The 27,924-nt window shown below is 41.8% G+C and overlaps 1 protein-coding gene across 1 annotated transcript in view; it reads right to left on the bottom strand.

Annotated features, from left to right (window-relative positions):
* Positions 1-27,924, bottom strand: part of DCC (DCC netrin 1 receptor) — a 1,008,503-nt gene that overhangs the window by 158,156 nt on the left and 822,423 nt on the right. The window contains exons 13-15 of the mRNA XM_069745998.1: positions 24,780-24,921; positions 15,070-15,180; positions 9,253-9,447 (exon numbers count right to left, since the gene is read on the bottom strand). Of these exons, the coding sequence (XP_069602099.1) occupies positions 9,253-9,447; positions 15,070-15,180; positions 24,780-24,921 (448 nt within the window). The remainder of the gene's footprint in view (positions 1-9,252; positions 9,448-15,069; positions 15,181-24,779; positions 24,922-27,924) is intronic.

The following is a 27,924-nucleotide window of genomic DNA, read 5'->3' as shown; positions in this document are numbered from 1 at the left end:
ACTGACATTACAGCAGGGCATCACAGTAGATTCATTTTGTGAGGTAAAATATTTCACTGACTGTTTTTAAAAAATATTTTACCTCACAAAATGTATCCTCTGCGATCTCTTGCTGTAATGTCAGTATTGTATTTTGCTTCCTCCCCTGCCGAGGAGCTGTGGTATGTTCGGTACACGGTCAGACACAGACAATTAAAATGAACTTTTGTTCATGGGACAACTGTTATGACCTGGTGGTTAGGAGCATCCGGCACGACCTGATAGTTAAACTCACACAGGACAAGCTCTGAGATGTGGGAGCTCTGCTGACCGCAGGCCCTAATCCTATCACAACAACTAGAAATAGCCGTGGAGCGTTCCTGACTCTCCCTAGACGCCTCTTCACAGCCTAAGAGCTAGCTAGCCCTAGAGATAGAAAATAAAGCCTAGCTTGCTTCAGAGAAATTCCCCAAAGGAAAAGGCAGCCCCCCACATATATTGACTGCGAGTAAAGATGAAAGTCACAAACGCAGAAATGAAACAGGTTTCAGCAAAGGGAGGCCAGACTTACTAAACAGACAGAGGATAGGAAAGGTATATTTGCGGTCAGCACAAAAACTACAAAAGACCACGCAGAGTGTGCAAAAAGACCTCCGCACCGACTAACGGTGCGGAGATGCCACTCTGCATCCGAGAGCATCCAGCTAGCAAGACAAAATCATGATAACCAGCTGGACAAGGAAACAATGATCAAATAATAACTATCAGGAACTTGGCTTCTGCTGGAGAAGACAGGTCACCAGAAAGATCCAAGAGCGAACTGAACCAATGCGAGAACATTGACAGCTGGCATGGAGTAACGATCTGAGTGGAGCTAAATAGAGCAGCCAACCAAAGGATAAACCACGTCACCTGTGTAAGGAACCTCAGAAGCAGCAGCTTCACTCACAGCCACCAGAGGGAGTCCATGGACAGAACTCGCCGAAGTACCATTCATGACCACAGGAGGGAGTTCGACAACAGAATTCACAACAGTACCCCCCCCTTGAGGAGGGGTCACCGAACCCTCACCAGAGCCCCCAGGCCGATCAGGATGAGCCAAATGAAAGGCACGAACTAGATCAGCAGCATGAACATCAGAGGCAAAAACCCACGAATTATCTTCCTGACCATAACCCTTCCACTTGACCAGGTACTGGAGTTTCCATCTCGAAACACGAGAATCCAAAATCTTCTCCACCACATACTCCAACTCCCCCTCGACCAACAGCGGGGCAGGAGGATCAACGGAGGGAACCATAGGCGCCACGTATCTCCGCAACAACGACCTATGGAACACATTATGGATGGCAAAAGAAGCTGGAAGGTCCAAACGAAATGACACAGGATTAAGAACTTCAGAAATCTTATATGGCCCAATGAAACGAGGCTTAAACTTAGGAGAGGAAACCTTCAGAGGAACATGACGAGATGACAACCAAACCAAATCCCCAACACGAAGTCGGGGGCCAACACAGCGCCGGAGGTTAGCGAAACCTTCTGAACTCCAAAGAGACACTTTGACCCATTCACAAACAAGGAATTCGCACGAAGGACCTGGAACACCATTCTGACCTGCTTCACATGAGACTCCCAATCATCCGAAAAGACCAAAATGTCATCCAAATATACAATCATGAATCTATCCAGGTACTCTCGAAAGATGTCATGCATAAAGGACTGAAACACAGATGGAGCATTAGAAAGCCCGAATGGCATAACCAGGTACTCAAAATGGCCCTCGGGCATATTAAATGCTGTTTTCCATTCATCGCCCTGATTAATTCGCACAAGATTATACGCCCCTCGAAGATCTATCTTGGTGAACCAACTAGCCCTCTTAATCCGAGCAAACAAATCAGACAGCAGCGGTAAAGGATACTGAAATTTGACTGTGATCTTATTAAGAAGGCGGTAATCAATACAAGGTCTCAAAGAGCCATCCTTCTTGGCCACAAAAAAGAACCCTGCTCCCAATGGTGATGACGACGGGCGAATATGACCCTTCTCCAAGGAATCCTTTATATAACTCTGCATAGTGGCGTGCTCTGGCACAGATAAATTAAACAGACGGCCCTTAGGAAACTTACTACCAGGAATCAATTTAATAGCACAATCGCAATCCCTATGAGGAGGTAGGGCACCGGATTTGGGCTCTTCAAATACATCCCGGTAATCTGATAAAAACTCAGGGACTTCAGAAGGAGTGGAAGGCGAAATTGTCAACAATGGAACATCACCATGTACCCCCTGACAACCCAAGCCGGACACAGACATAGATTTCCAATCTAACACTGGATTATGGACCTGTAGCCATGGCAACCCCAAAACGACCACATCATGCAGATTATGCAACACCAAAAAGCGAATATCCTCCAGATGTGCAGGAGCCATGCACATGGTCAACTGAGTCCAATACTGAGGCTTATTCTTGGCCAATGGCATAGCATCACTTCCTCTCAATGGAATAGGATACTGCAAGGGCTCCAAGAAAAAACCACAGCGCCTGGCAAACTCCAAGTCCATCAAATTCAGGGCAGCGCCTGAATCCACAAATGCCATCACAGAATAGGACGACAGAGAGCAAATCAGAGTAACGGACAAAAGAAATTTAGACTGTACAGTACCAATGGTGGCAGACCTAGCGAACCGCTTAGTGCGCTTAGGACAATCGGAGATAGCATGAGTGGATTCACCACAGTAAAAACACAGCCCATTCCGACGTCTGTGTTCTTGCCGTTCAGCTCTGGTCAAAGTCCTATCACACTGCATAGGCTCAGGCCTATGCTCAGAGAATACCGCCAGATGATGCACAGCTTTGCGCTCACGCAAGCGCCGATCGATCTGAATGGCCAAGGACATAGACTCATTCAGACCAGCAGGCGTGGGAAATCCCACCATGACATCCTTAAGGGCTTCAGAAAGACCCTTTTTGAAAATTGCCGCCAGGGCACACTCATTCCACTGAGTAAGCACAGACCACTTTCTAAACTTCTGACAGTACACCTCCGCTTCATCCCGACCCTGACACAAAACCAGCAAGATTTTCTCTTCCTGATCCACTGAATTTGGTTCATCATAAAGCAATCCAAGCGCCAGAAAAAACGCATCAACATCACGCAATGCAGGATCTCCTGGCGCAAGGGAAAATGCCCAGTCTTGAGGGTCACCACGCAACAAAGAAATAATGACTTTTACTTGTTGAACGGGGTCACCAGAGGAGCGGGGTTTCAAAGCTAGAAACAGTTTACAATTATTTTTGAAATTCAGAAACTTAGATCTATCCCCAGAAAATAAATCAGGAATAGGAATTCTAGGCTCTAACATAGGATTCTGAACCACAAAATCTTGAATGTTTTGTACCCTTGCAGTGAGATGATCCACACAAGAGGACAGACCTTGAATGTCCATCTCTACACCTGTGTCCTGAACCACCCAAAGGTTTAGGGGAAAAGAAAGACAAAACACAGTGCAAAGAAAAAAAAATGGTCTCAGAGCTTCTCTTATCCCTCTATTGAGATGCATTAATACTTTGGGCCAGCTGTACTGTTATGACCTGGTGGTTAGGAGCACCTGGCACGACCTGATAGTTAAACTCACACAGGACAAGCTCTGGGATGTGGGAGCTCTGCTGACCGCAGGCCCTAATCCTATCACAACAACTAGAAATAGCCGTGGAGCGTTTCTGACTCTCCCTAGACGCCTCTTCACAGCCTAAGAGCTAGCTAGCCCTAGAGATAGAAAATAAAGCCTACCTTGCCTCAGAGAAATTCCCCAAAGGAAAAGGCAGCCCCCCACATATATTGACTGTGAGTAAAGATGAAAGTCACAAACGCAGAAATGAAACAGGTTTCAGCAAAGGGAGGAAAGACTTACTAAACAGACAGAGGATAGGAAAGGTATCTTTGCGGTCAGCACAAAAACTACAAAAGACCACGCAGAGTGTGCAAAAAGACCTCCGCACTGACTAACGGTGCGGAGATGCCACTCTGCATCCCAGAGCTTCCAGCTAGCAAGACAAAATCATGATAACCAGCTGGACAAGGAAACAATGAACAAATAATAACTATCAGGAACTTAGCTTCTGCTGGAGAAGACAGGTCACCAGAAAGATCCAAGAGCGAACTGAACCAATGCAGGAACATTGACAGCTGGCATGGAGTAACGATCTGAGTAGAGTTAAATAGAGCAACCAACCAAAGGATAAACCACGTCACCTGTGTAAGGAACCTCAGAAGCAGCAGCTTCACTCACAGCCACCAGAGGGAGTCCATGGACAGAACTCGCCAAAGTACCATTCACGACCACAGGAGGGAGTTCGACAACAGAATTCACAACAGACAACCCCTTTAAAAAGCAAATATCAATGCCAACATGGTTCCTCATAAAAAGTACGCCAATGTCAATGAAAGGAAAGCAGCAAAGGCACAACATCGAAAACAACAAAGGCCAAATTAGACTCTTGAAGAGCAACAGAATCGCAGGGAAAAAACAATGCATATAAGCGTAGACGTCAAGGACATGAGTCCGCTGATGCAAAAGTCATTAGATTATTATAGGATGCCATTAGGCAACAACAACGCTGCATGCCTACCCCCATCGTGACATTACCGCCCTCCCGATGCGATAGCATCGGGCCTCCATCCGGTTTATCATAAAAGTCTGATTAATTTGTAAAGTGCTTTGGAATATTTGGGCACCATGTAAATAAAATATATTATTATTATTATTATTATTATTATTGATGTTGGTTCCATATTTAGGACTCACACGCATTTGGAGAATTTGGGTTCTCAAATCCCAAATCCTTGGCCTGGTGACGTGACCACTGACCATCACATACAAACAAATAGCTCTCTATTCGCTATGGGAAAGAAGATAGTGCCTTCTCTGTGTCCTGTCTGCCTTCAGCCTCCAGTGTGTCTAGTTCTTACTTTGTATGTGCCTTCTCTGTGCCCTGTCTGCCTTCAGCCTCCAGTGTGTCTAGTTCTTACTTTGTATGTGCCTTCTCTGTGCCCTGTCTGCCTGCGATCTCCAGTGTGTCTAGTTCTTACTTTGTATGTGCCTTCTATGTGTCCTGTCTGCCTGTGGCCTCCAGTGTGTCTAGTCCTTACTTTGTATGTGCCTTCTATGTGTCCTGTCTGCCTGTGGCCTCCAGTGTATCTAGTCCTTACTTTGTATGTGTCTTCTCTGTTAAATAGTAGAAGACACTTACCATTGTATATATATGTATATTGTTTATATTTTTTGGAATATCTGGCAATGGTTTATATGTTTTTGTGATTATAAGTACTCTTGGTCAGGTGAGCCCCCCCCCCTTTTTTTTTTTTCTTTTTCTTTTACCTTTCCATTGGTAGGTCAGTCCTTCTTATACTGGATGGACTGCTGAGTAGATCAGCTGTGACAAAAACCGTATGGTCGAAACGCGTAGCTTTCTTCACTTGTGACATGGCATTGTCCCAGGAGTGTGTCTTCTACTATTTTATATGATGGATTAAAGTTTTACATTTTATCAAGAAGCTGGAACATTTTTATCTTTTACTTGGATCTGCACTACGTCGAGTCAGGACGAAGTTCCGTGCTCCTTGCACATATCGGTGAGCTGGCTTTTTTCTTTCTTTGTACTTTACCTTCTCTGTTACCTGTCTGCCTGCGACCTCCAGTGTGTCTAGTTCTTACTTTGTATGTGCCCTCTATGTGTCCTGTCTGCCTGTGGCCTCCAGTGTGTCTAGTCCTTACTTTGAATGTGCCTTCTCTGTTACCTGTCTGCCTGCGACCTCCAGTGTGTCTAGTTCTTACTTTGTATGTGCCTTCTATGTGTCCTGTCTGCCTGTGGCCTCCAGTGTGTCTAGTCCTTACTTTGTATGTGCCTTCTCTATGTCCTGTCTGCCTGCGACCTCCAGTGTGTCTAGTTCTTACTTTGTATGTGCCTTCTCTGTGTCCTATCTGCCTGTGACCTCCAGTGTGTCTAGTTCTTACTTTGTATGTGCCTTCTCTGTGTCCTATCTGCCTGCGATCTCCAGTGTGTCTAGTTCTTACTTTGTATGTGCCTTCTATGTGTCCTGTCTGCCTGTGGCCTCCAGTGTGTCAAGTCCTTACTTTGTATGTGCCTTCTATGTGTCCTGACTGCCTGTGGCCTCCAGTGTATCTAGTCCTTACTTTGTATGTGCCTTCTCTGTTACCTGTCTGCCTGCGACCTCCAGTGTGTCTAATTCTTACTTTGTATGTGCCCTCTATGTGTCCTGTCTGCCTGTGGCCTCCAGTGTGCCTAGTCCTTACTTTGTATGTGCCTTCTCTGTTACCTGTCTGCCTGCAACCTCCAGTGTGTCTAGTTCTTACTTTGTATGTGCCCTCTATGTGTCCTGTCTGCCTGCGACCTCCAGTGTGTCCAGTCCTTACTTTGCATGTGCCTTCTCTGTTACCTGTCTGCCTGTGACCTCCAGTGTGTCTAGTTCTTACTTTGTATGTGCCTTCTCTATGTCCTGTCTGCCTGCGACCTTCAGTGTGTCTAGTTCTTACTTTGTATGTGCCTTCTCTGTGTCCTATCTGTCTGCGACCTCCAGTGTGTCTAGTTCTTACTTTGTATGTGCCTTCTCTATGTCCTGTCTGCCTGCGACCTCCAGTGTGTCTTTTTCTTACTTTGTATGTGCCTTTTCTGTGTCCTGTCTGCCTGCGACCTCCAGTGTGTCTAGTTCTTACTTTGTATGTGCCTTCTCTATGTCCTGTCTGCCTGCGACCTCCAGTGTGTCTAGTTCTTACTTTGTATGTGCCTTCTATGTGTCCTGTCTGCCTGTGGCCTCCAGTGTGTTTAGTCCTTACTTTGTATGTGCCTTCTCTGTGCCCTGTCTGCCTGCGACCTCCAGTGTGTCTAGTCCTTACTTTGTATGTGCCTTCACTGTTACCTGTCTGCCTGCGACCTCCAGTGTGTCTAGTCCTTACTTTCTATTTTCCTTCTCTATGTCCTGTCTGCCTGCGACCTCCAGTGTATCTAGTTCTTACTTTGTATGTGCCTTCTATGTGTCCTGTCTGCCTGCGACCTCCAGTGTGTCCAGTTACTACTTTGTATGTGCCTTCTATGTGTCCTGTCTGCCTGCGATCTCCAGTGTGTCTAGTTCTTACTTTGTATGTGCCTTCTATGTGTCCTGTCTGCCTGTGGCCTCCAGTGTGTCTAGTCCTTACTTTGTATGTGCCTTCTATGTGTCCTGTCTGCCTGTGGCCTCCAGTGTATCTAGTCCTTACTTTGTATGTGCCTTCTCTGTTACCTGTCTGCCTGCGACCTCCAGTGTATCTAGTTCTTACTTTGTATGTGCCCTCTATGTGTCCTGTCTGCCTGTGGCCTCCAGTGTGTCTAGTCCTTACTTTGTATGTGCCTTCTCTGTTACCTGTCTGCCTGCAATCTCCAGTGTGTCTAGTTCTTACTTTGTATGTGCCTTCTATGTGTCCTGTCTGCCTGTGGCCTCCAGTGTGTCTAGTCCTTACTTTGTATGTGCCTTCTCTGTTACCAATCTGCCTGCGACCTCCAGTGTGTCTAGTTCTTACTTTGTATGTGCCCTCTATGTGTCCTGTCTGCCTGCGACCTCCAGTGTGTCCAGTCCTTACTTTGTATGTGCCTTCTCTGTTACCTGTCTGCCTGTGACCTCCAGTGTGTCTAGTTCTTACTTTGTATGTGCCTTCTCTATGTCCTGTCTGCCTGCGACCTCCTGTGTCTAGTTCTTACTTTGTATGTGCCTTCTCTGTGCCCTTCTCTTCCTGCGACCTCCAGTGTGTCTAGTTCTTACTTTGTATGTGCCTTCTCCATGTCCTGTCTGCCTGCGACCTCCAGTGTGTCTAGTTCTTACTTTGTATGTGCCTTTTCTGTGTCCTGTCTGCCTACGACCTCCAGTGTGTCTAGTTCTTACTTTGTATGTGCCTTCTATGTGTCCTGTCTGCCTGTGGCCTCCAGTGTGTCTAGTCCTTACTTTGTATGTGCCTTCTCTGTGCCCTGTCTGCCTGCGACCTCCAGTGTGTCTAGTCCTTACTTTGTATGTGCCTTCTCTGTTACCTGTCTGCCTGCAACCTCCAGTGTGTCTAGTCCTTACTTTTTATTTGCCTTCTCTATGTCCTGTCTGCCTGCGACCTCCAGTGTGTCTAGTTCTTACTTTGTATGTGCCTTCTCTATGTCCTGTCTGCCTGCGACCTCCAGTGTGTCTAGTTCTTACTTTGTATGTGCCTTTTCTGTGTCCTGTCTGCCTGCGACCTCCAGTGTGTCTAGTTCTTACTTTGTATGTGCCTTCTATGTGTCCTGTCTGCCTGTGACCTCCAGTGTGTCTAGTCCTTACTTTCTATGTGCCTTCTCTATGTCCTGTCTGCCTGCGACCTCCAGTGTGTCTAGTCCTTACTTTCTATTTGCCTTCTCTATGTCCTGTCTGCCTGTGGCCTCCAGTGTGTCTAGTTCTTACTTTGTATGTGCCTTCTATGTGTCCTGTCTGCCTGCGACCTCCAGTGTGTCTAGTTCTTACTTTGTATGTGCCTTCTATGTGTCCTGTCTGCCTGCGACCTCCAGTGTGTCTAGTCCTTGCCTTTTATGTGTCTTTCTGCTACCACATCAATGCCTGGGATACAAGTGCCCACAGAGATGTGGGCTTAGATAATCCACCTCACACGGTGAGCCCTATAAAAATATCACTATATTATTGCTTTTTGGTTGGTGGGGGTCAGACATCTGGGACCTATACTGATACTCTGATGTAAAGTTGATTCCGCTTCATTGCTTTCATCCAGCAAATGAATGCCACTGACTGGGAGTTGCTTCTCCTCACTATTGGCCCCTTAGCAGCGAGGTCCTATGGGTTGGATCTTCACTGATACAGGGAATGAATGGATCTCAGTGCTTGTGTAGAGTTGAGTCCTAATCTTTATCTCTATGCCCATGCAAGTGAATGGCAATGGTAGCAATTTCCTGGACAATGGGGTGCCCATGAGAAGCCTTTCTTCACCATTGGCCCCTATATTCTCAATATCGGTGGGGATCCTAGAAGTAGGTAAAAAGTAAAGGGAAATGCTAGCGATAGAGGAGGACCTCAACTGTTCCAAAGCGCAAATATACTTACTCACATCTATCCTTGACCTCAATTAGGCACCGAACGTAGCTTGCTAGACATTGTTCACTAGATTTCCATCCACAGCAGCGATTCTGTCTGATTTACTGTTACAGCTATTTCTTTAACCCTCTGGTATTCAATCACGAACACTTACCTAGATTCTCGATGGAATAGTAGCGCTGTTTGCTATCCACTCTCACAGTCTCGGCATAAGGGCTTCCGACACCGTAGCCAATTATATAGCCTCGCACCACAATGTTAGGGTTTAGCGGCGGAGTCCAACTCATAATGATGCTGGTAGTCAGAGGTCTGACATGAAGAGAACTGGGCTGGTCTGGAACTTGGGATTCTACGAGTCAAACAAAAACAATATTAATATTCTATGACCTGATTCATTCGAGCCCACAGCCAGACTAATACATTCTGGTCATTGTGTGAATGTAGAAGTGTTTTAAATAGATAATCCGGACTCGGAGACCCCGCGCTGCTATCTGGTTTCGACTCAGTAAAGCCAGAAAAAGGGTTTTCATACAAGTTTTAGAGCACAAGAAATTAATAGTATGAATACTGCAAAAACAATTCAATATTTGTTGGAAACCAACTGTAATTTCCGTTCAGAAAAGGCTTTTCTCCTCAAATGCAAATTAAATTTAAACCTGAGAAGAGCATTATAAAAGGCTCATCTTTAAAGTATCAGACACACATTATTAGCATCACTTCAACTTTTTTGCAACATTTAGATGTAAATATACAAGGATGAAGCATTTTCAACATACATTACAAAAATATCCTGCACTGAGTTATCTCCTGCATTATACTCCTGAGCTGCACTCACTATTCTGCTGGTGCAGTCACTGTGTACATATATTACTGATCCTGAGTTACATCCTGTATTATACTCCAGAGCTGCACTCACTATTCTGCTGGGGCAGTCACTGTGTACATACATTATATTACTGATCCTGAGTTACATCCTGTATTATTCTCCAGAGCTGCACTCACTATTCTGCTGGTGCAGTCACTGTGTACATACATTACATTACTGATCCTGAGTTACATCCTGTATTATACCCCAGAGCTGCACTCACTATTCTGCTGGTGCAGTCACTGTGTACATACATTACATTACTGATCCTGATTTACATCCTGTATTATTCTCCAGAGCTGCACTCACTATTCTGCTGGTGCATTCCCTGTGCACATGCATTACATTACTGATCCTGAGTTACATCCTGTATTATACCCCAGAGCTGCACTCACTATTCTGCTGGTGCAGTCACTGGGTACATACATTACATTACTGATCCTGTATTGATCCTGAGTAGAGATGAGTCTGTGTTACTCTTCGGGTTCAGCTGCCCGAACACGGGGTGTTTATCTCGCTGTCATGTGCATGACAGCACAGCAAACACCGCTTCTGATGGGCGGTGAAATCATCCCCACCGGTTAGACACCCGTAGTTCCCACGCTGGCAGAAGACAGCATGAGCGCTCAGCTGTGATCGGAGGTATAAAGTTTACCTCTGGTCACTGGTGTTAGTGGATGGGACTACTGCTCCCATTATCCGACACCTGCTGCCGCTAATAACAGCGAGAGCAGGAGCGGCTGATGGGAGTATTCATTAGCCGACTCCTGCGCCATAAATAAATAATTTAATAAAAACCCGACGTGTGTTCCCCTGTATTTTTGATAACCAGCCAGGCAAAACTCATAGCTGGGGGCTGCAACCCTCAGCTGTCAGCTTCAACAAGGCTGGTTGTCAAGAATAGAGGGGTCCCGACATCGAATTTTTTAACTATTTAAATAAATAATTTAAAAAAATGTTGTGGGATTCCCCCCATTTTTAACAACCAGCCTTGCTGAAGTAGACAGCTGGGGGCTGGTATTCTCAGGCTGGTAAGGGGCCATGGATATTGCCCCCCAGCCTACAAGTAGCAGCCCGCAAAATATCATGCCTTATCTCTTAGAGAGCGGAAGGGACAAGCCAATGTTTTTACGTCATGAAAGCAATGCATGGCATAGCGGCAGCTTATAATTATGACATCACATATAGTCTAAGCGGTAAAGCCATTAAAAGATATTACGTGTGAAGTATTCCCAAAAGAGTATGAAATTTTAACTAAAAACTGAAAAAAGAATTATCAAAATTGTATAATTTGTGGTTTGTTTTTAACTTGAGATATAAATGTTTCCATTAAAAATTAGCGATGATGCACATTAAGAGTTAAAAAGGCAAAAAAAGAAAATAAAAAGTATAATTTGAATAACCATATAAGTGATGGCATGATATCAGATATACAGTGCAAATTACCGAAAATTTCCAACAGTTTGGCAGCATTCACATGTGGCAAGTCATTGAGAAATCCACAGTAAATTTTGCGTTGACCACACATGGATTTGGATGCAGATTTGCCAAGGATTTGCTGCCTACCACTTTACCTTGCATTATTCACCACTGATACATGTCAGAATTAACATGATGCTTATTTGAAAATCTGTTGAATGCCAGAAATTCTGAATGGATTATTTTTCTAATACTTAGAATCATAGAATGTTAGAGTTGGAAGGGACCTCCAGGGTCATCGTGTCCAACCCTCTGCTTAACACAGGATTCACTAAACCATCTCAGACAGATGTCTGTCCAGCCTCTGTTTGAAGACTTCCATTGAAGGAGAACTCACCACCTCTCGTGGCCGCCTGTTCCACTCTTAGCATGGTGGCATAATGGATTCACACTGATTGTAATTGCAGAAATTGTAAATCTGCAACAAAGCTTCCATATCCATCAGGTCAAGTGCCAAAAATTCTAAAGTAAGAATTGATGTCCTCACTCCAGTCCCTAGTTTCGTTGATATGATGGCCTACCTTGGGCTACCAATATGAGAGGTCATTGATGTAGATAGCAGTCCTACAGTAAACTTCCAAAGTCTTCCCGCGGCCAATCAGACACTGTGTCCTGGTAGCTAATTATGCGCTATGGCCAAAGATACATACATCTGAGAATGTTACATATGCAGAAGTAACCTGCAGGGTCAACAAAGCCAACATGCATGTTCTGGGTTAGTCGGGGTGTTTGAATGACTGTATATTTGGCAAATATCATTCTAACTTTAGAGTCTGGTTGGGGCAGAGGTGTAAGTATAGCAGGTGCAAGAGTTTGTGGTCACATTGAGGCTCTAGAGACCAAGGAACACCCAAAAGATGCCTTTGGTCCATCTACGAAGACCAATATTATTAAAGACTTGTGATGGCTGTGGACCCTGTTGGTGATTTTCCATTAGAACATACCGGCTTCAAGTTACTGTACCTCTCTGGGTTGGGCAACCAGAAAAATGTACCTTTGGCCCTAAGAAAGTTTGTGCTACCTCTGTAATAAAGTGCTATGAACTAGTAACCGGTTATCAATACATAATACCTATATGATGACAATGTTATGGTGGTACCAACGGTAGAGTTAATGACATCAAGGAAAATGATGCTGAATCTAGTACAGTCTGGGACCAGGCACCAATGATAGAGTTTTGTGCTAGGAACCAGATTTATTAAACCTGTTGTCAAAGTACAGCTTATTTTGTATTATAATATAGGCCCCAGGTTAGGATTAGATGGAAGTTGGATGTGCACTCTGAATAACTAATACCGGGAACTTCCAAAATTTTACTGTTGTAGATCACAAGTTGTTCAGCCTCAGTCTCTTTCTGAAAGGCTACAGTATACCGTATATTCCATGTAAATAGCCTGGGACTCATACATAAAAGATGAAAAGAACCAAATATTACTTTCTAATCATTGGTCAGGGATGACTGATGTGACTACAAAACGTAGAAATCAAAAAAGATCAAAATATCATCAAAAACTCAGTAAACCAAAATAAAATAAGAAAAAACAAACATGTACAATATTCTGAAAATAAATGTAGTAATATATATAGTTATGAAAAAAACCCTTGAAGATTGGGGGAAGCAGTCTGCACAGAGGTTTACGATCACTGGTGGTTTTACATTGACAATTTTTTGAGGTAAAGAAAGTAAAAAAAATTTTAAGAAAAAAAGTTAAATAAAATTGTCTAACAATGAACTTTTCTTTGGCCGAATTTTCTATTAAGAATTCCAAAAGGAGACATAAAGTCTTGTTTTACTGATGACTGAATGATTTTCAGGCCAAAATATACCATATGTAGCCTACGGGGATATTTAAATGGCATGTATTATTCAGTAAGAATGAGATGCACAAGTTTGGTGATCACAAGTTATCCAAGGGGATGGTAACTTCAATTTAAATAATCGAATGTTGAGTGTAAGATGTAAAATTAAAGATAATCAAGAGAGTTTAAATCTCAACTCTTCAGATGGTCATAAGTTTGTAGATCCATATCATCGGCCCTGACTACCTAAATATTACTCCAATAGATTTAGGGCTGTCGAGGAGAACTTATAGTACTTGACCCCTCTTTGATCTGTTGAGTTAAGAAAATATCCATTGAGTGGAGAGCTCCAGACCTCTTCTGGTGGAAAGAGGCCACCTTACAAGATTGTGAAGTTTTGACTTTAATATTAAAGGAAACCTAACAGCTAATGCATGCTACCTGACCAACGGGCAGCATGTACCAGGCAAGTATGTTTAACTCTAAAATGCTTCGATGTTATAGAGATAAACATACTTTCAAAGTTTACGGAAGTTGAGCAGCACTGGAGACCAGTCAGACTCCCAGTGGCTTCTCGAATCTTATCCTTTTGGGAACCAGTGTTGCGAGTAAGAGGCTGTCACACGGCCTCTTTTGGCATAATATACTTTCGGCTGTTTGCATCTGTCAATATGCTCAGACTTTCAGAACATCTTTACTTAGGCAAATTGAATGAAACATTGGAAAGGCAATCGTCTCAGGGGTTCTTACAGGAGTATAAAGTCTAAAAATAAATATTTGAAAACTTCCCAGATGCCAGCAACCACAAGGGAGCATTGCGGGGAACCTTGACTCTTTAGTAGCTTCCCAATCACTTTAAGAAAATGCACTAATTAAGAGGAATATCCACAGGGAACAGCGGCAGTTCTCCAGCATACTGTCTGAGGATCATTTCAAACAGAAATACAGTGAGGTGAGCAACATGAATCCTCCATGCTGTAAAGCAGATGCAGTTAACAATCTGTCGGAGGCCTCGTCTATATGAGACTGGCACATTGAAGACTCTCAGCATCTAATAGGTGTTTGACTCCCTCCAGTTTTATCAAAGCATTGAAGCCTGCCTTAAAATTATAGACCGTAGGGGTCAATGCAAGGAGCTGAGTTTATTTTCTACTTTCATGTTCAAGCTTGTTCCCGATCACAACATAAATATTGCTTTATAATATCAACTTGTTATTAAATTGCAGCAAACAAGAAATCCAAACATTTTCAGATCTACGGTACCATGGAAACTTTGTGTAAAGAACCCATACGAAGAGTGTTCCTTAAATAATCTATCAGATTGTCGGCCAGTCCCACCAAAATGGGTGGGTTTGGCCATCTTTGGTCACTTTATGGATGAGTTTACATGTGACATTTAGTTTTTTGCCAAAAAGGAAGACATCGGATATCATGTTTGGTGCTGGTTGACAAAACAGTGACCCAATTGAAGAAGATGGAATCAGTTTTGTCATCATTTTTTGTGATTTTTCTTTTTCTTACTATGCCACAGAAGAACAAAACAAATGGATTAAATATGTAGAATTGAGTCCTTAATTGTCATAGTATAGAGTTTTATAAGTGAAGAATATATCACCGACCTAATAAAAGTGCCCCCAACAACTATGCTACTCTTCCGCACTTCCTAGCCTTCCCGCTCCCATTGAGCAAACATTTGTATTTCTAATCTGTTATGCAAAGGAGCTTTGCTAATCTTCTAAGTAAAAAAAAATGGAATCTTTTGAGGGAAGCCTGTAAAACCCTATACTATCACAATATTTGAAAGAAAAGTGACCACATATCATGTACCGTCAAGGTCATTCTCTGGCGTTTCTGTTGTATACCAATCCGACGAGGGTCCAGTTCCATTCACTGTCATTGCAGAGACTTGAAAACTGTACTGGCTTCCCTTCTCAAGTCCTACAAAACAAATATATATATATATATGAGTTATCATGGCAAATTATACATGGGACATATCATAGAGGAAGAGCTGCAAACAGACTATGAAGATAGTCATTCTTATATGTGGTTAGATCAAGAGAATATCCCAAAAGGCTAGTTTCAGGATAGGCTTTGAAGTCATATTGATTGATACCAAAACCTATGTTCCTCTCGTCATAAGCCACTAGGAAGGCAACATACTACCGGTTGACTCTAAATTGGCTTTTTCCTACATGGTTCACTGATTGTCCATTGACTAAAGTAGGCCAATAATCCTACAAATCAATGTGTTTCATCCGTTTTACAATCAGCAAAGCAAGGTGTAGTATACATTATCCCATGTATGATATGTTCGGATATAGCTATGTATTAGCGACAACTTTTGTTATTTTTTTTACCCAATTTCCGATGCTGCCCACCAGTCTATTAGCTTTTTTGCAGTGATGATGCTCCCTTCTATCCATGTGACTACACCAACCAATCAGTAGCTTCAACAGTGTAGAGCACATGACCCCTGGTGTAAGTGATTGGCTGCAGAGGTCATGTGAGTAGATGGAGAAGTCATCATTGTGTCAAGGTAATCAAAGAGCATCAGAGAGTGATATAGTATCGGTGATGGAGTCAGAGTGTATTTATTAGGTAAGTACGTTATTTTATGCCATTTACTCTTTTTAAGAAGATGACTTCAGATCTTGGAAAAGCCTCTTAAAAAAATGTTTGAAATTGTAAAGATGGACCCATCTTTATGTATCATAAAATATCATGAATGATGTTGATGAGCTCAGACAGCTCCCAATTCCAGGAAGGGTGGGATGAGGTTCTTCTGAAAGCATGGGAGTCAAGTTCTGTTCCAAATAATGGTGGTGCCTAAGGGCCTGGACTGCTCTAACTTTTGGAAATTAGCAAAAATACAGGCTTACAGACTTAACTTCTTCGTGACCATGTACTTTTTCATTTTTGCATTTTTTATTTTTTCCTCCCCCTAAAAACTTTTTTGTAATTTTTCTGTCAACATTCTAAAAAATAAAATTGTGTCACCATTTTTTGAGACCAATAACGTTTTTTATTTTTCATTCATGGATTTGTATGAGGACTTATTTTTTGTTCACCAAATTGACTTTTTTATTTTTACCATTTTGGTATATGTACGACTTTTTATTAGCTTTTTCTTGTATTTTGAGACTGAAAAGCCCCTGGCATTTTGAGTTTTTCTTCTTTTTGTTGGATTATCGTACGGTTTAAATAATTTTACATTTTGATTGATCAGATATCTAAGAACATCAAATATACTGATATGTTTTTTTTTCTTATTTATAAATTTAGGGAGAAGGCAGTGTTTTAAAATGTTTTTTTTTTTACTTTTTAATATTTTTTTAAGACATTTAATTTATCTTATTTTTTAGATGCCTTAGGGGTTTTGAACCTGTGGTTGTTAGATGGCTTGTACTATATACTGAAATAGTATATAATTCAACCATTCAATTACAGGCTGTGGTTCATAGACGGACCAACGTGAGCCAATTCAATTTCTGTGCACACTGACACTGACACACAGGGTGTGCAAAGGGATTCATTATAAGATCTGTTACACTTTTCTGTTCTAGGTTGAATATGCATTTTGAGTGTCTTGCCTATAATATTTTACATATAGGAGTCACTCTTGTTATACAACGTTTGAGTTGCTTTAGTATTTTTTATTTTTTTTTGCCTAAAATGTCAAATAGAAAATATTCCCATGGGAGCGAACGTTTTAAAAGTATAGTTGTAAGACGCTTTATTATGAGAAAAATGCTGGGTATTTAAATCTGAAAGTGCAACTTAAATTACCCTGTTATGGCAGATGTCTCATTATTCTGCAAAAATATATACTTTCTCAGACAAGAAATATTCCTGTAGAAAAGCAGAACGCTTAACTGAGACACTTAAACAATCAAGTCATGTCACTTTTTAATACGAGCTACAAAATCTCATATTTTACAACATTTCAGAATTGTAATGTTCAGTCGTCTTCTACCTTTGTAAAACAGCATCCATTTCTTTGTCACTTACATAAAATTAAGTAAAATAATGGAAGGATCTGAAACTCGTTGATATTATGAATTACAACGACCATTAACATTTTTATTTTATAATTTTTTTTTTTAAATTTGAAGGATCAAACAAGGACAGTCAAAGTGGCTTAAAGTCCAGAATATAGAGGATATCGCCACTCAAAACTTGTTGAAATTCATACATTTTAAAACAGTTCTTTTGACCAGGGATGTAGCTAGGAAAGTAGGCAGCTTTGGTCTAGCCCTGGGTTTTAGAAATCAGGGTGAGGCACCAACAAGCCATTTTCATTTTCCTGAGTATTTAGATATAGGGTGATGTAGTACACCAAATAAAGGGAAAGAAAGCCAAGATACAATATGCTGATCAAAAAATGCCTCCCTATGGATGTGACGGGAAACCTAGTAGTAAAAGTGTTTCCCTGCAGCGCCTCTACTGGACGTATTATGTATAACACTTTCCATTCATAGCAATGGGTTGTCTGTTTATCAGAGGAGATGCTTTTCATAGTAAATGGACTCTCTCATATACTATGTGAAGTCAACACCGAAGAGAGTCTTCCATGGAGCATCAAGGGGTGTAATGAACATCAGTACTGGACTGGATGAGGACCACTATCTCAAAAGACCCCTATCTCATATGTGATCTACCTTCTTCATATGCTCTTTGGTATTGCATATCTGCTCCTTACAGTTGTATAATTTTGAGCCGTATAAGCAGTTAAAGCCCATGGACAAGTGTGGAGCAGATTATCGAAGAAAGTGGTCATGGTTTTTTTTAAAACCATACAAGCCCTATAATTTAAGGCACTTTCATGTCACAATTTAGGATGATGCAGGCAACATATGTAGAATTAATATATTTACATACAGCGATAATAAGCAAAAAGGTAACAATGTTTTGAACTTTTGACTTTCAGGCTCCATATCTCACCATCCACCATTGCTTCGAACATAAGAACACCATAACTATATAGACCAACATCTTGGCCATCTCATACATAAATTTGACCCGCAACATGATTTTTGTCGTGTCACTGCACTGTTACTGTTTGCTCCTAAAGATCTAAAGTTTAATTTTTATTATTTTGTCAGTATTTTGTAAATCCACCTTTGGCTTTCAACACTGCCTGAATCCTTCTGTGATGCTCTTAATCAGATTCAAACATGAAATATGATCTTAGGTCTCTTCAACACGTTCCGAAAGTTGGTGCATACTGGTCGACTCACTTGGGTACGTTTACAGCTTTTTATTCAACTCTACCTACAATTGTTTGATTCGACTGAGGTCTGGGGACTCTGGTGACCAATCCAGCACCTCAACTTCCTTGTTAGTGAACCATTAATTCGCCAATCTTGACGTATGCTTCAGATTGTTGTTCTGCTGGAACACTATGTTGTCCTTGCCATACCCATAGTACTCGAGTGTACGAAGTAACTCATCTTGTAGGATACTCACATAAAGCTCAGCATTGAGACCACCATTGATCCTGGTCACGTATCCAACACCTTTGGCCGTGACACAACCCAATACTGTCAGGTTTCTTCCACCAAACCTAACAGTTTCTTCAATTTCTCAGCACTTTAGCCCCTTTTCCCTGGTTTCTTCCAGACTCGTATGCCCCCCATCAGAGCCTTTCATTTCATTGCTCCAAGTCACCCATTTCCAATCTTCTGCTGTCCACTTTTCGTACTTTTTGCAATCTTGAGCCAACTCTTCTTATGATGATATTAAAGTCAAAACTTAATCATCTTTTTTCAAGCCACTATTCCAGACTTATGTAATGTTGGTCGCACGTGCTTGCATGGACATTTGTGATTTCACTATTGTGAAACATACGAGCCACCTCCATGGTCGTATTTGTCGTTTCAGACCTGATAGACCTTGTGATGAGCTGACGTGTTGACTCCGGTATTTTACCTGGACAGCCACCTCTATATCTTTTGAATGGATGGACAATCTTCATTTAGTATTCTCCCAATTGTCATGGCACTCACAAGATGCAGTTTGGCAATTTTTTTGATGAGAGACCGCTATCGATGAGCTCTTTTCTTCAGAAATCTTCTTCATGGCTGCTCCTCGATTCCAACCAGTGACCTTTCGCTTGTGAATAAATCTGAATGAATCTGCATAACTAATCATATGTGAAATACTTGCAAATTTATGTATGAGCTAGCCAAGATGATTGTCTATAAAATGATGGTAGTCTCACGTTCGAAGCGGTAGTGGATGATGATGAGATATGGAGACTGAAGGTTAAAAGCTCAAAACATTGTTACCCTTTTGCTCATCACAGTATATCAATGATACCATATAATATTCAGATTATTTCCTATTCCTAGGATGCTACATTGATTATCTCTAGAGATGTGCAAACACAAACTGTAAAGTTTGGGAATTCGTACAGGGCCCAGTGTTGAACTCCGAACATAGACTTCTCCTGGAAGTCTGTTTTACAGTTCGGGAGTTTGTGGAGGAGAGAGCGAGATAGATTTTACAGCATCAAAGTTTGGGTCACCATTAGTGTTGAGCATTCCGATACCGCAAGTATCGGGTATCGGCCGATACTTGCGGTATCGGAAATCCGATACCGAGATCCGATACTTTTGTGGTATCGGGTATAGGTATCGGATCCATAGTGAGGTGTAAAATAAAGAATTAAAATAAAAAATATTGATATATTCACCTCTCCGGCGGCCCCTGGACATCACGCGGGTAACCGGCAGGCTTCTTTGCTTAAAATGAGCGCGTTTAGGACCTGCGACGCGACCAATCAGAAGCCGTGACGTCATTCCTCAGGCCCTAAATTCCTAGAATGAGCACGTTTAGGACCTGAGGAATGACGTCGCGGCTTCTGATTGGTCGCGTGCCGCTCATGTGACCGCGACGCGACCAATCAGAAGCCGCGACGTCATTCTCAGGCACTAAACTCCTCATTCTAGGAATTTAGGACCTGAGGAATGACGTCGCGGCTTCGGATTGGTCGCGTGGCGGTCACATGGGCGGCACGCGACCAATCAGAAGCCACGACGTCATTCCGCAGGTCCTAAACGCGCTCATTTTAAACAAAGAAGCCTGCCGGTTACCCGCGTGATGTCCAGGGGCTGCCAGAGAGGTGAATATATCAATATTTTTTATTTTAATTCTTTATTTTACACATTAATATGGATCCCAGGGCCTGAAGGAGAGTTTCCTCTCCTTCAGACCCTGGGAACCATCAGAATACCTTCCGATACTTGGTGTCCCATTGACTTGTATTGGTATCGGATATCAGTATCGGCGATATCCGATACTTTTCGGGTATCGGCCGATACTATCCGATACCGATACTTTCAAGTATCGGACGGTATCGCTCAACACTAGTCACCATTGATTTCTATGGGATTCGGGTTCAGTTTCATGTCCTGGTGCAGTTCTGGTACCTGAACCGAACTTTGGACTAACGTTCAGTAGAACCTGATGAACCCGAACATCCGCGGGTCTGCTTATTTCCAATTATCTCCTACATTTATATCTTGTCTGACCTTTCCTCGTTGCTCGACATATCCTGAGATGAATGGAACAAGATTTTCTGCTTGAAAAATATTAAAATTGATAATTGTTGGGAGATGTGTATATGTGTTTGTATGTAGCCACTCAGTGGTAGTGATGTGCGTTGTAGCCTGTTGAAGGCTTTGCTAGCATATATAATTTCCAGGGATCTATAGTATCTAATTAGTATAGTATCTAATTAGTGACCTGTTCACGAGAGAAGAACACATACTTGCTAATGATTGAACTGGCTTGAGGATTATAGATGGTTTCCAATATCCCCATTTGTCTCCTAATTATTTAGTTATTTATTTATTTTAATGCTAGATATACAGTGGGGCAAAAAAGTATTTAGTCAGTCTGCAATAGTGCAAGTTCCACCACTTAAAAAGATGAGAGGCGTCTGTAATTTACATCATAGGTAGACCTCAACTATGGGAGACAAACTGAGAAAAAAAAATCCAGAAAATCACATTGTCTGTTTTTTTAACAATTTATTTGCATATTATGTTGGAAAATAAGTATTTGGTCAGAAACAAAATTTCATCTCAATACTTTGTAATATATCCTTTGTTGGCAATGACAGAGGTCAAACGTTTTCTGTAAGTCTTCACAAGGTTGCCACACACTGTTGTTGGTATGTTGGCCCATTCCTCCATGCAGATCTCCTCTAGAGCAGTGATGTTTTTGGCTTTTCGCTTGGCAACACGGACTTTCAACTCCCTCCAAAGGTTTTCTATAGGGTTGAGATCTGGAGACTGGCTAGGCCACTCCAGGACCTTGAAATGCTTCTTACGAAGCCACTCCTTCGTTGCCCTTTCGGTGTGCTTTGGATCATTGTCATGTTGAAAGACCCAGCCACGTTTCATCTTCAATGCCCTTGCTGATGGAAGGAGGTTTGCACTCAAAATCTCACGATACATGGCCCCATTCATTCTTTCATGTACCCGGATCAGTCATCCTGGCCCCTTTGCAGAGAAACAGCCCCAAAGCATGATGTTTCCACCACCATGCTTTACAGTAGGTATGGTGTTTGATGGATGCAACTCAGTATTCTTTTTCCTCCAAACATGACAAGTTGTGTTTCTACCAAACAGTTCCAGTTTGGTTTCATCAGATCATAGGACATTCTCCCAAAACTCCTCTGGATCATCCAAATGCTCTCTAGCAAACTTCAGACGGGCCCGGACATGTACTGGCTTAAGCAGTGGGACACGTCTGGCACTGCAGGATCTGAGTCCATGGTGGCGTAGTGTGTTACTTATGGTAGGCCTTGTTACATTGGTCCCAGCTCTCTGCAGTTCATTCACTAGGTCCCCCCGCGTGGTTCTGGGATTTTTGCTCACCGTTCTTGTGATCATTCTGACCCCACGGGGTGGGATTTTGCGTGGATCCCCAGATCGAGGGAGATTATCAGTGGTCTTGTATGTCTTCCATTTTCTAATTATTGCTCCCACTGTTGATTTCTTCACTCCAAGCTGGTTGGCGATTGCAGATTCAGTCTTCCCAGCCTGGTGCAGGGCTACAATTTTGTATCTGGTGTCCTTTGACAGCTCTTTGGTCTTCACCATAGTGGAGTTTGGAGTCAGACTGTTTGAGGGTGTGCACAGGTGTCTTTTTATACTGATAACAAGTTTAAACAGGTGCCATTACTACAGGTAATGAGTGGAGGAAAGAGGAGACTCTTAAAGAAGAAGTTACAGGTCTGTGAGAGCCAGAAATCTGGATTGTTTGTTTCTGACCAAATACTTATTTTCCACCATAATATGCAAATAAAATGATAAAAAAACAGACAATGTGATTTTCTGGATTTTTTTTTCTCAGTTTGTCTCCCATAGTTGAGGTCTACCTATGATGTAAATTACAGACGCCTCTCATCTTTTTAAGTGGTGGAACTTGCACTATTGCTGACTGACTAAATACTTTTTTGCCCCACTGTATGATTACGGGATTGGACGCTATGTTTCTTCCACTTGAATTATGAGTGGTCAGCCGCTAGGATTAGAGCCAAGAGCCCTGGTTCGACCAATGTATTTCACATTTTAATTACCTCGGTGTTCCATTACGTTTATAAACCTCTTTCAGACAGACAGATTGGTTTCAGCATTGAATTCCAATAATAGAGGCTTAATATGTAGATCAATTTTGATAAATATCTGGCATGAAGCTGAGGGGGGCATGCACATGGTGAAGATCGTTCATTTCACTCAGCTAATTTCATCACAATTAATGAATACAAAAGAAGCTCGTCAAAGAGAAATGGCGGAAAAATCAAAGGATGGACGGTGTCTGCTTCCCGGAGGAAAACATTGATGTCCATTGTATTAAAAGGATAATCCACTACTTGTAAATAGAAAAGAGCAAATAGATTCCATATGAATTGAATTTGTGCCGAATTTAGGAAACTCACTCGACCCAGTGAATTTTAACAAATTGTCATGTGATTCACGCTAATCGCCCACTACAAATGTACACAAAACATAAGAGAAGGCTCGCATGACCTCAGCCATGACCACATGAGCTTCCCCATAATGCCTTGAAGCTATCAGATCACATGGTATAGCACAGCCAACCAAGACTGAATATCATAGCTTGTAGAAAAGCAGAGGCAGGGAATGCAGCAGCCTTTTAGTAGTGCATCTGGATAGTGAGAGGACATCACGGATTAGTAATAGAGATAAGGAAAGAAAGCCATAAAACACTGAATAAACAATTCAGATTGTGTGTAAAAGGACAACAGTGAGGAACTGCGATCATCCATTTACGCATTGTCAGAAATGTAGAGGTCACCTGGCTTTATTTTCATTAATGAGCTTGAGAAGTGTTGAATACAGTCCTAGGAGTCCTCAGAGTACTACACAAATGTTTTCAAAGCTATCCGAGGCTTTACCATACTTGCGATTTACAGTTAATCAAGTTGCTGAAAATCAATTTTTGGGGCCAAAATTTTGACAAATTTTAGCTTTCAAAGATTCGCTCATCTCTACTTGTAAACCCATTTTAATGGACCCAGAGTTTTTAAAAAATGAACCAAAAATACTCATCTATTGGACTGGAGTCACTTTTCCATTCTTCTGCCGGCACCTCTGATAGGCGATGGACTCCTCTCACAAATGAGAAGTGGATCACGTCGCGGCAGCAGTTGACCAACAGTCTTTGATCAGCTGCAGTTTTGACCTTCTGTCCGAGCCAGAAGAAACACTGCAGCTGATGATTGGCAAGTGATGCCCTCTACCACCCAACCAGAAGAGGAAGGCAGGAGCCAAGTAGGGGAATGCCGACAGCAGAACGTTGCTAATTTGGGGGCTGAATATTGATTTTTCTTTTGTAAAATAACGCCGGGTTAATTAAAACCATCAGTGGCTCAGCCCTCTTGAGATTGGATTTTATGGTCGTTTGGGTACTGCCCTGTAGAGCATTTTTTAATGTCTCCTCTTATCTACAGTGTTCTATGGTATATATTGATCCAAATATATAATCAAACAGTGGTCAAACAAGTACCACTCCAAATACAACTGTTTAGTTAATAAAGTAACCCCTAAGATGAAGCGGTCAGTAGTGATTGAAGTACCTAAGCGGTTAGACATTTGGATGGAGTCACCTCTGGCGGCCCATCATCCTCCAACTGAGCCAATACATTGACACATATTATACTGATCGATGTACAACACTCCAATAAAGAAGTATAAAGTTTATTCTTATAGTGATCAGGTTCATAGAAATTGAATTCACAAGTGGGGCTAAAATAAAAGGTAAATCAGAATAGAACCTCACTGGTCTCTATAATACTGGTTACATCCAATAACGGCTTCTAAAATCCAGCAATTCCAATAAAAGGCTAAAGATATATATATATATATATATATATATATACTGTACATATATATATTTACAGCATACTCCGCAACCATATTGTGAATTCAATGGGATGATTTCCAGTCCTGTGAGGTAAGACAATCCCAATCAATCAGGATTATAATCTGCAAATCACTCACCTGTAAACAAGTACCAGAGATTATTGGGCTCGATGGTCTCCAGTTCTCCCCGCCGAGTGGTCTTTCTATGACGAATTTTGTACCCAGTAATAAATCCATTTTGGGTTCCTGATGGGGGCGGCAGCCAGCTAACCTTAATGCTCTGAAAGAAAACGTAGGAGATTACGGAAATAATCTGGGAAAGGATTTCTGTCTGCAATCTTTCTCAGCAATAAGTGTTATATAAAACTAAACACAATTACCAAAAGTACATAAGACCTAGCTATCTTGTATATCACGTTACTAATTTCTGTGACTGCACCAGCAAAATAGTGAGCGCAGCTCTGGGGTATAATACAGGATGTAACTCAGGATCAGTAATGTAATGTATGTACACAGTGACTGCACCAGCAGAATAGTGAGTGCAGCTCTAGGGTATAATACAGGATGTAACTCAGGATCAGTAATGTAATGTATGTACACAGTGACTGCACCAGGAGAATAGTGAGTGCAGCTCTGGAGTATAATACAGGATGTAACTCAGGATCAGTAATGTAATGTATGTACACAGTGACTGCACCAGCAGAATAGTGAGTGCAGCTCTGGAGTATAATACAGGATGTAACTCAGGATCAGTAATGTAATGTATGTACACAGTGACTGCACCAGCAGAATAGTGAGTGCAGCTCTGGGGTATAATACAGGATGTAACTCGGGATCAGTAATGTAATGTATGTACACAGTGACTGCACCAGCAGAATAGTGAGTGCAGCTCTGGGATATAATACAGGAGGTAACTCAGGATCAGTAATGTAATGTATGTACACAGTGACTGCACCAGCAGAATAGTGAGTGCAGCTCTGGGGTATAATACAGGATGTAACTCAGGATCAGTAATGTAATGTATGTACACAGTGACTGCACCAGCAAAATAGTGAGCGCAGCTCTGGAGTATAATACAGGAGGTAACTCAGGATCAGTAATGTAATGTATGTACACAGTGACTGCACCAGCAGAATAGTGAGTGCAGCTCTGGGGTATAATACAGGATGTAACTCAGGGTCAGTAATGTAATGTATGTACACAGTGACTACACCAGCAGAATAGTGAGTGCAGCTCTGGGGTATAATACAGGATGTAACTCAGGGTCAGTAATGTAATGTATGTACACAGTGACTACACCAGCAGAATAGTGAGTGCAGCTCTGGGGTATAATACAGGATGTAACTCAGGATCAGTAATGTAATGTATGTACACAGTGACTGCACCAGCAAAATAGTGAGCGCAGCTCTGGAGTATAATACAGGAGGTAACTCAGGATCAGTAATGTAATGTATGTACACAGTGACTGCACCAGCAGAATAGTGAGTGCAGCTCTGGGGTATAATACAGGATGTAACTCGGGATCAGTAATGTAATGCATGTACACAGTGACTGCACCAGCAGAATAGTGAGTGCAGCTCTGGGGTATAATACAGGATGTAACTCGGGATCAGTAATGTAATGCATGTACACAGTGACTGCACCAGCAGAATAGCGAGTACAGCTCTGGAGTATAATACAGGATGTAACTCAGGATCAGTAATGTTATGTATGTACACAGTGACTGCACCAGCAGAATAGCGAGTACAGCTCTGGGGTATAATACAGGATGTAACTCAGGATCAGTAATGTAATGTATGTACACAGTGACTGCACCAGCAGAATCGTGAGTGCAGCTCTGGGGTATAATACAGGATGTAACTCAGGATCAGTAATGTAATGTATGTACATAGTGACTGCACCAGCAGAATAGTGAGTGCAGCTCTGGGGTATAATACAAGATGTAACTCAGGATCAGTAATGTAATGTATGTACACAGTAACTGCACCAGCAGAATAGTGAGTGCAGCTCTGGGCTATAATACAGGATGTAACTCAGGGTCAGTAATGTAATGTATGTACACAGTGACTACACCAGCAGAATAGTGAGTGCAGCTCTGGGCTATAATACAGGATGTAACTCAGGGTCAGTAATGTAATGTATGTACACAGTGACTACACCAGCAGAATAGTGAGTGCAGCTCTGGAGTATAATACAGGATGTAACTCAGGATCAGTAATGTAATGTATGTACACAGTGACTGCACCAGCAGAATAGTGAGTGCAGCTCTGGGGTATAATACAGGATGTAACTCAGGATCAGTAATGTAATGTATGTACACAGTGACTGCACCAGCAGAATAGTAAGTGCAGCTCTGGGGTATAATACAGGATGTAACTCAGGATCAGTAATGTAATGTATGTACACAGTGACTGCACCAGCAGAATAGTGAGTGCAACTCTGGAGTATAATACAGGATGTAACTCAGGATCAGTAATGTAATGTATGTACATAGTGACTGCACCAGCAGAATAGTGAGTGCAGCTCTGGGGTATAATACAAGATGTAACTCAGGATCAGTAATGTAATGTATGTACACAGTGACTGCACCAGCAGAATAGTGAGTGCAACTCTGGAGTATAATACAGGATGTAACTCAGGATCAATACAGGATCAATAATGTAATATATAAACAGAATTACTCATCTTTTTATGTAAAATATATATAAAGACTAAACAAATGTACGAAGGAACAATGTTCCTAATTATATAAATAAATATGAAGGAAATATGTTCTAATTACCTTCAAATGAAATAATAAGTTATTAGTTGATGATCTACAGAGAATAAAGTAACATCATTGCCAGTTACAGGACGCATGTATTTTGTGTAATGACTGTGCACGGTTTCGAGTGCTCCTAATTCTTCACACTGGGAGATCTTGTCACTGCGGCTTTCACACCTTAAATACACTGAGGTCGTCTCCAACTTTATCAATTTTTTGCTTTTCATTAACCATAAACTCGTTTCAACTCTTACAACTGTGACATTTTACAAAAATGGTCTGTAAGTAATAATAAAAAATCAAAAATTCTGAATGTGGCAGAGAAGAGTTTGTCACTTGCTCTACAAATATTACTGTTGTCTCACTGTGACAGTCTTCAGTAAAGAAGGGGGCATCAAACTGTCCCTGAAACTGGGACCCTAACTATCTCTGTCCCGGTGGTACTCTTGATGGTAGAGAGGCCTGAGTTTCCGACCTTATTATACTACTGTTAATGTTCTAACAGCTGTCCCCTTCTCC

This window comes from Ranitomeya imitator, chromosome 1 (genome assembly GCF_032444005.1).
Source record: "Ranitomeya imitator isolate aRanImi1 chromosome 1, aRanImi1.pri, whole genome shotgun sequence".
Taxonomy (NCBI): domain Eukaryota; kingdom Metazoa; phylum Chordata; class Amphibia; order Anura; family Dendrobatidae; genus Ranitomeya; species Ranitomeya imitator.
This window is presented reverse-complemented; position numbering and strand designations above follow the sequence as displayed.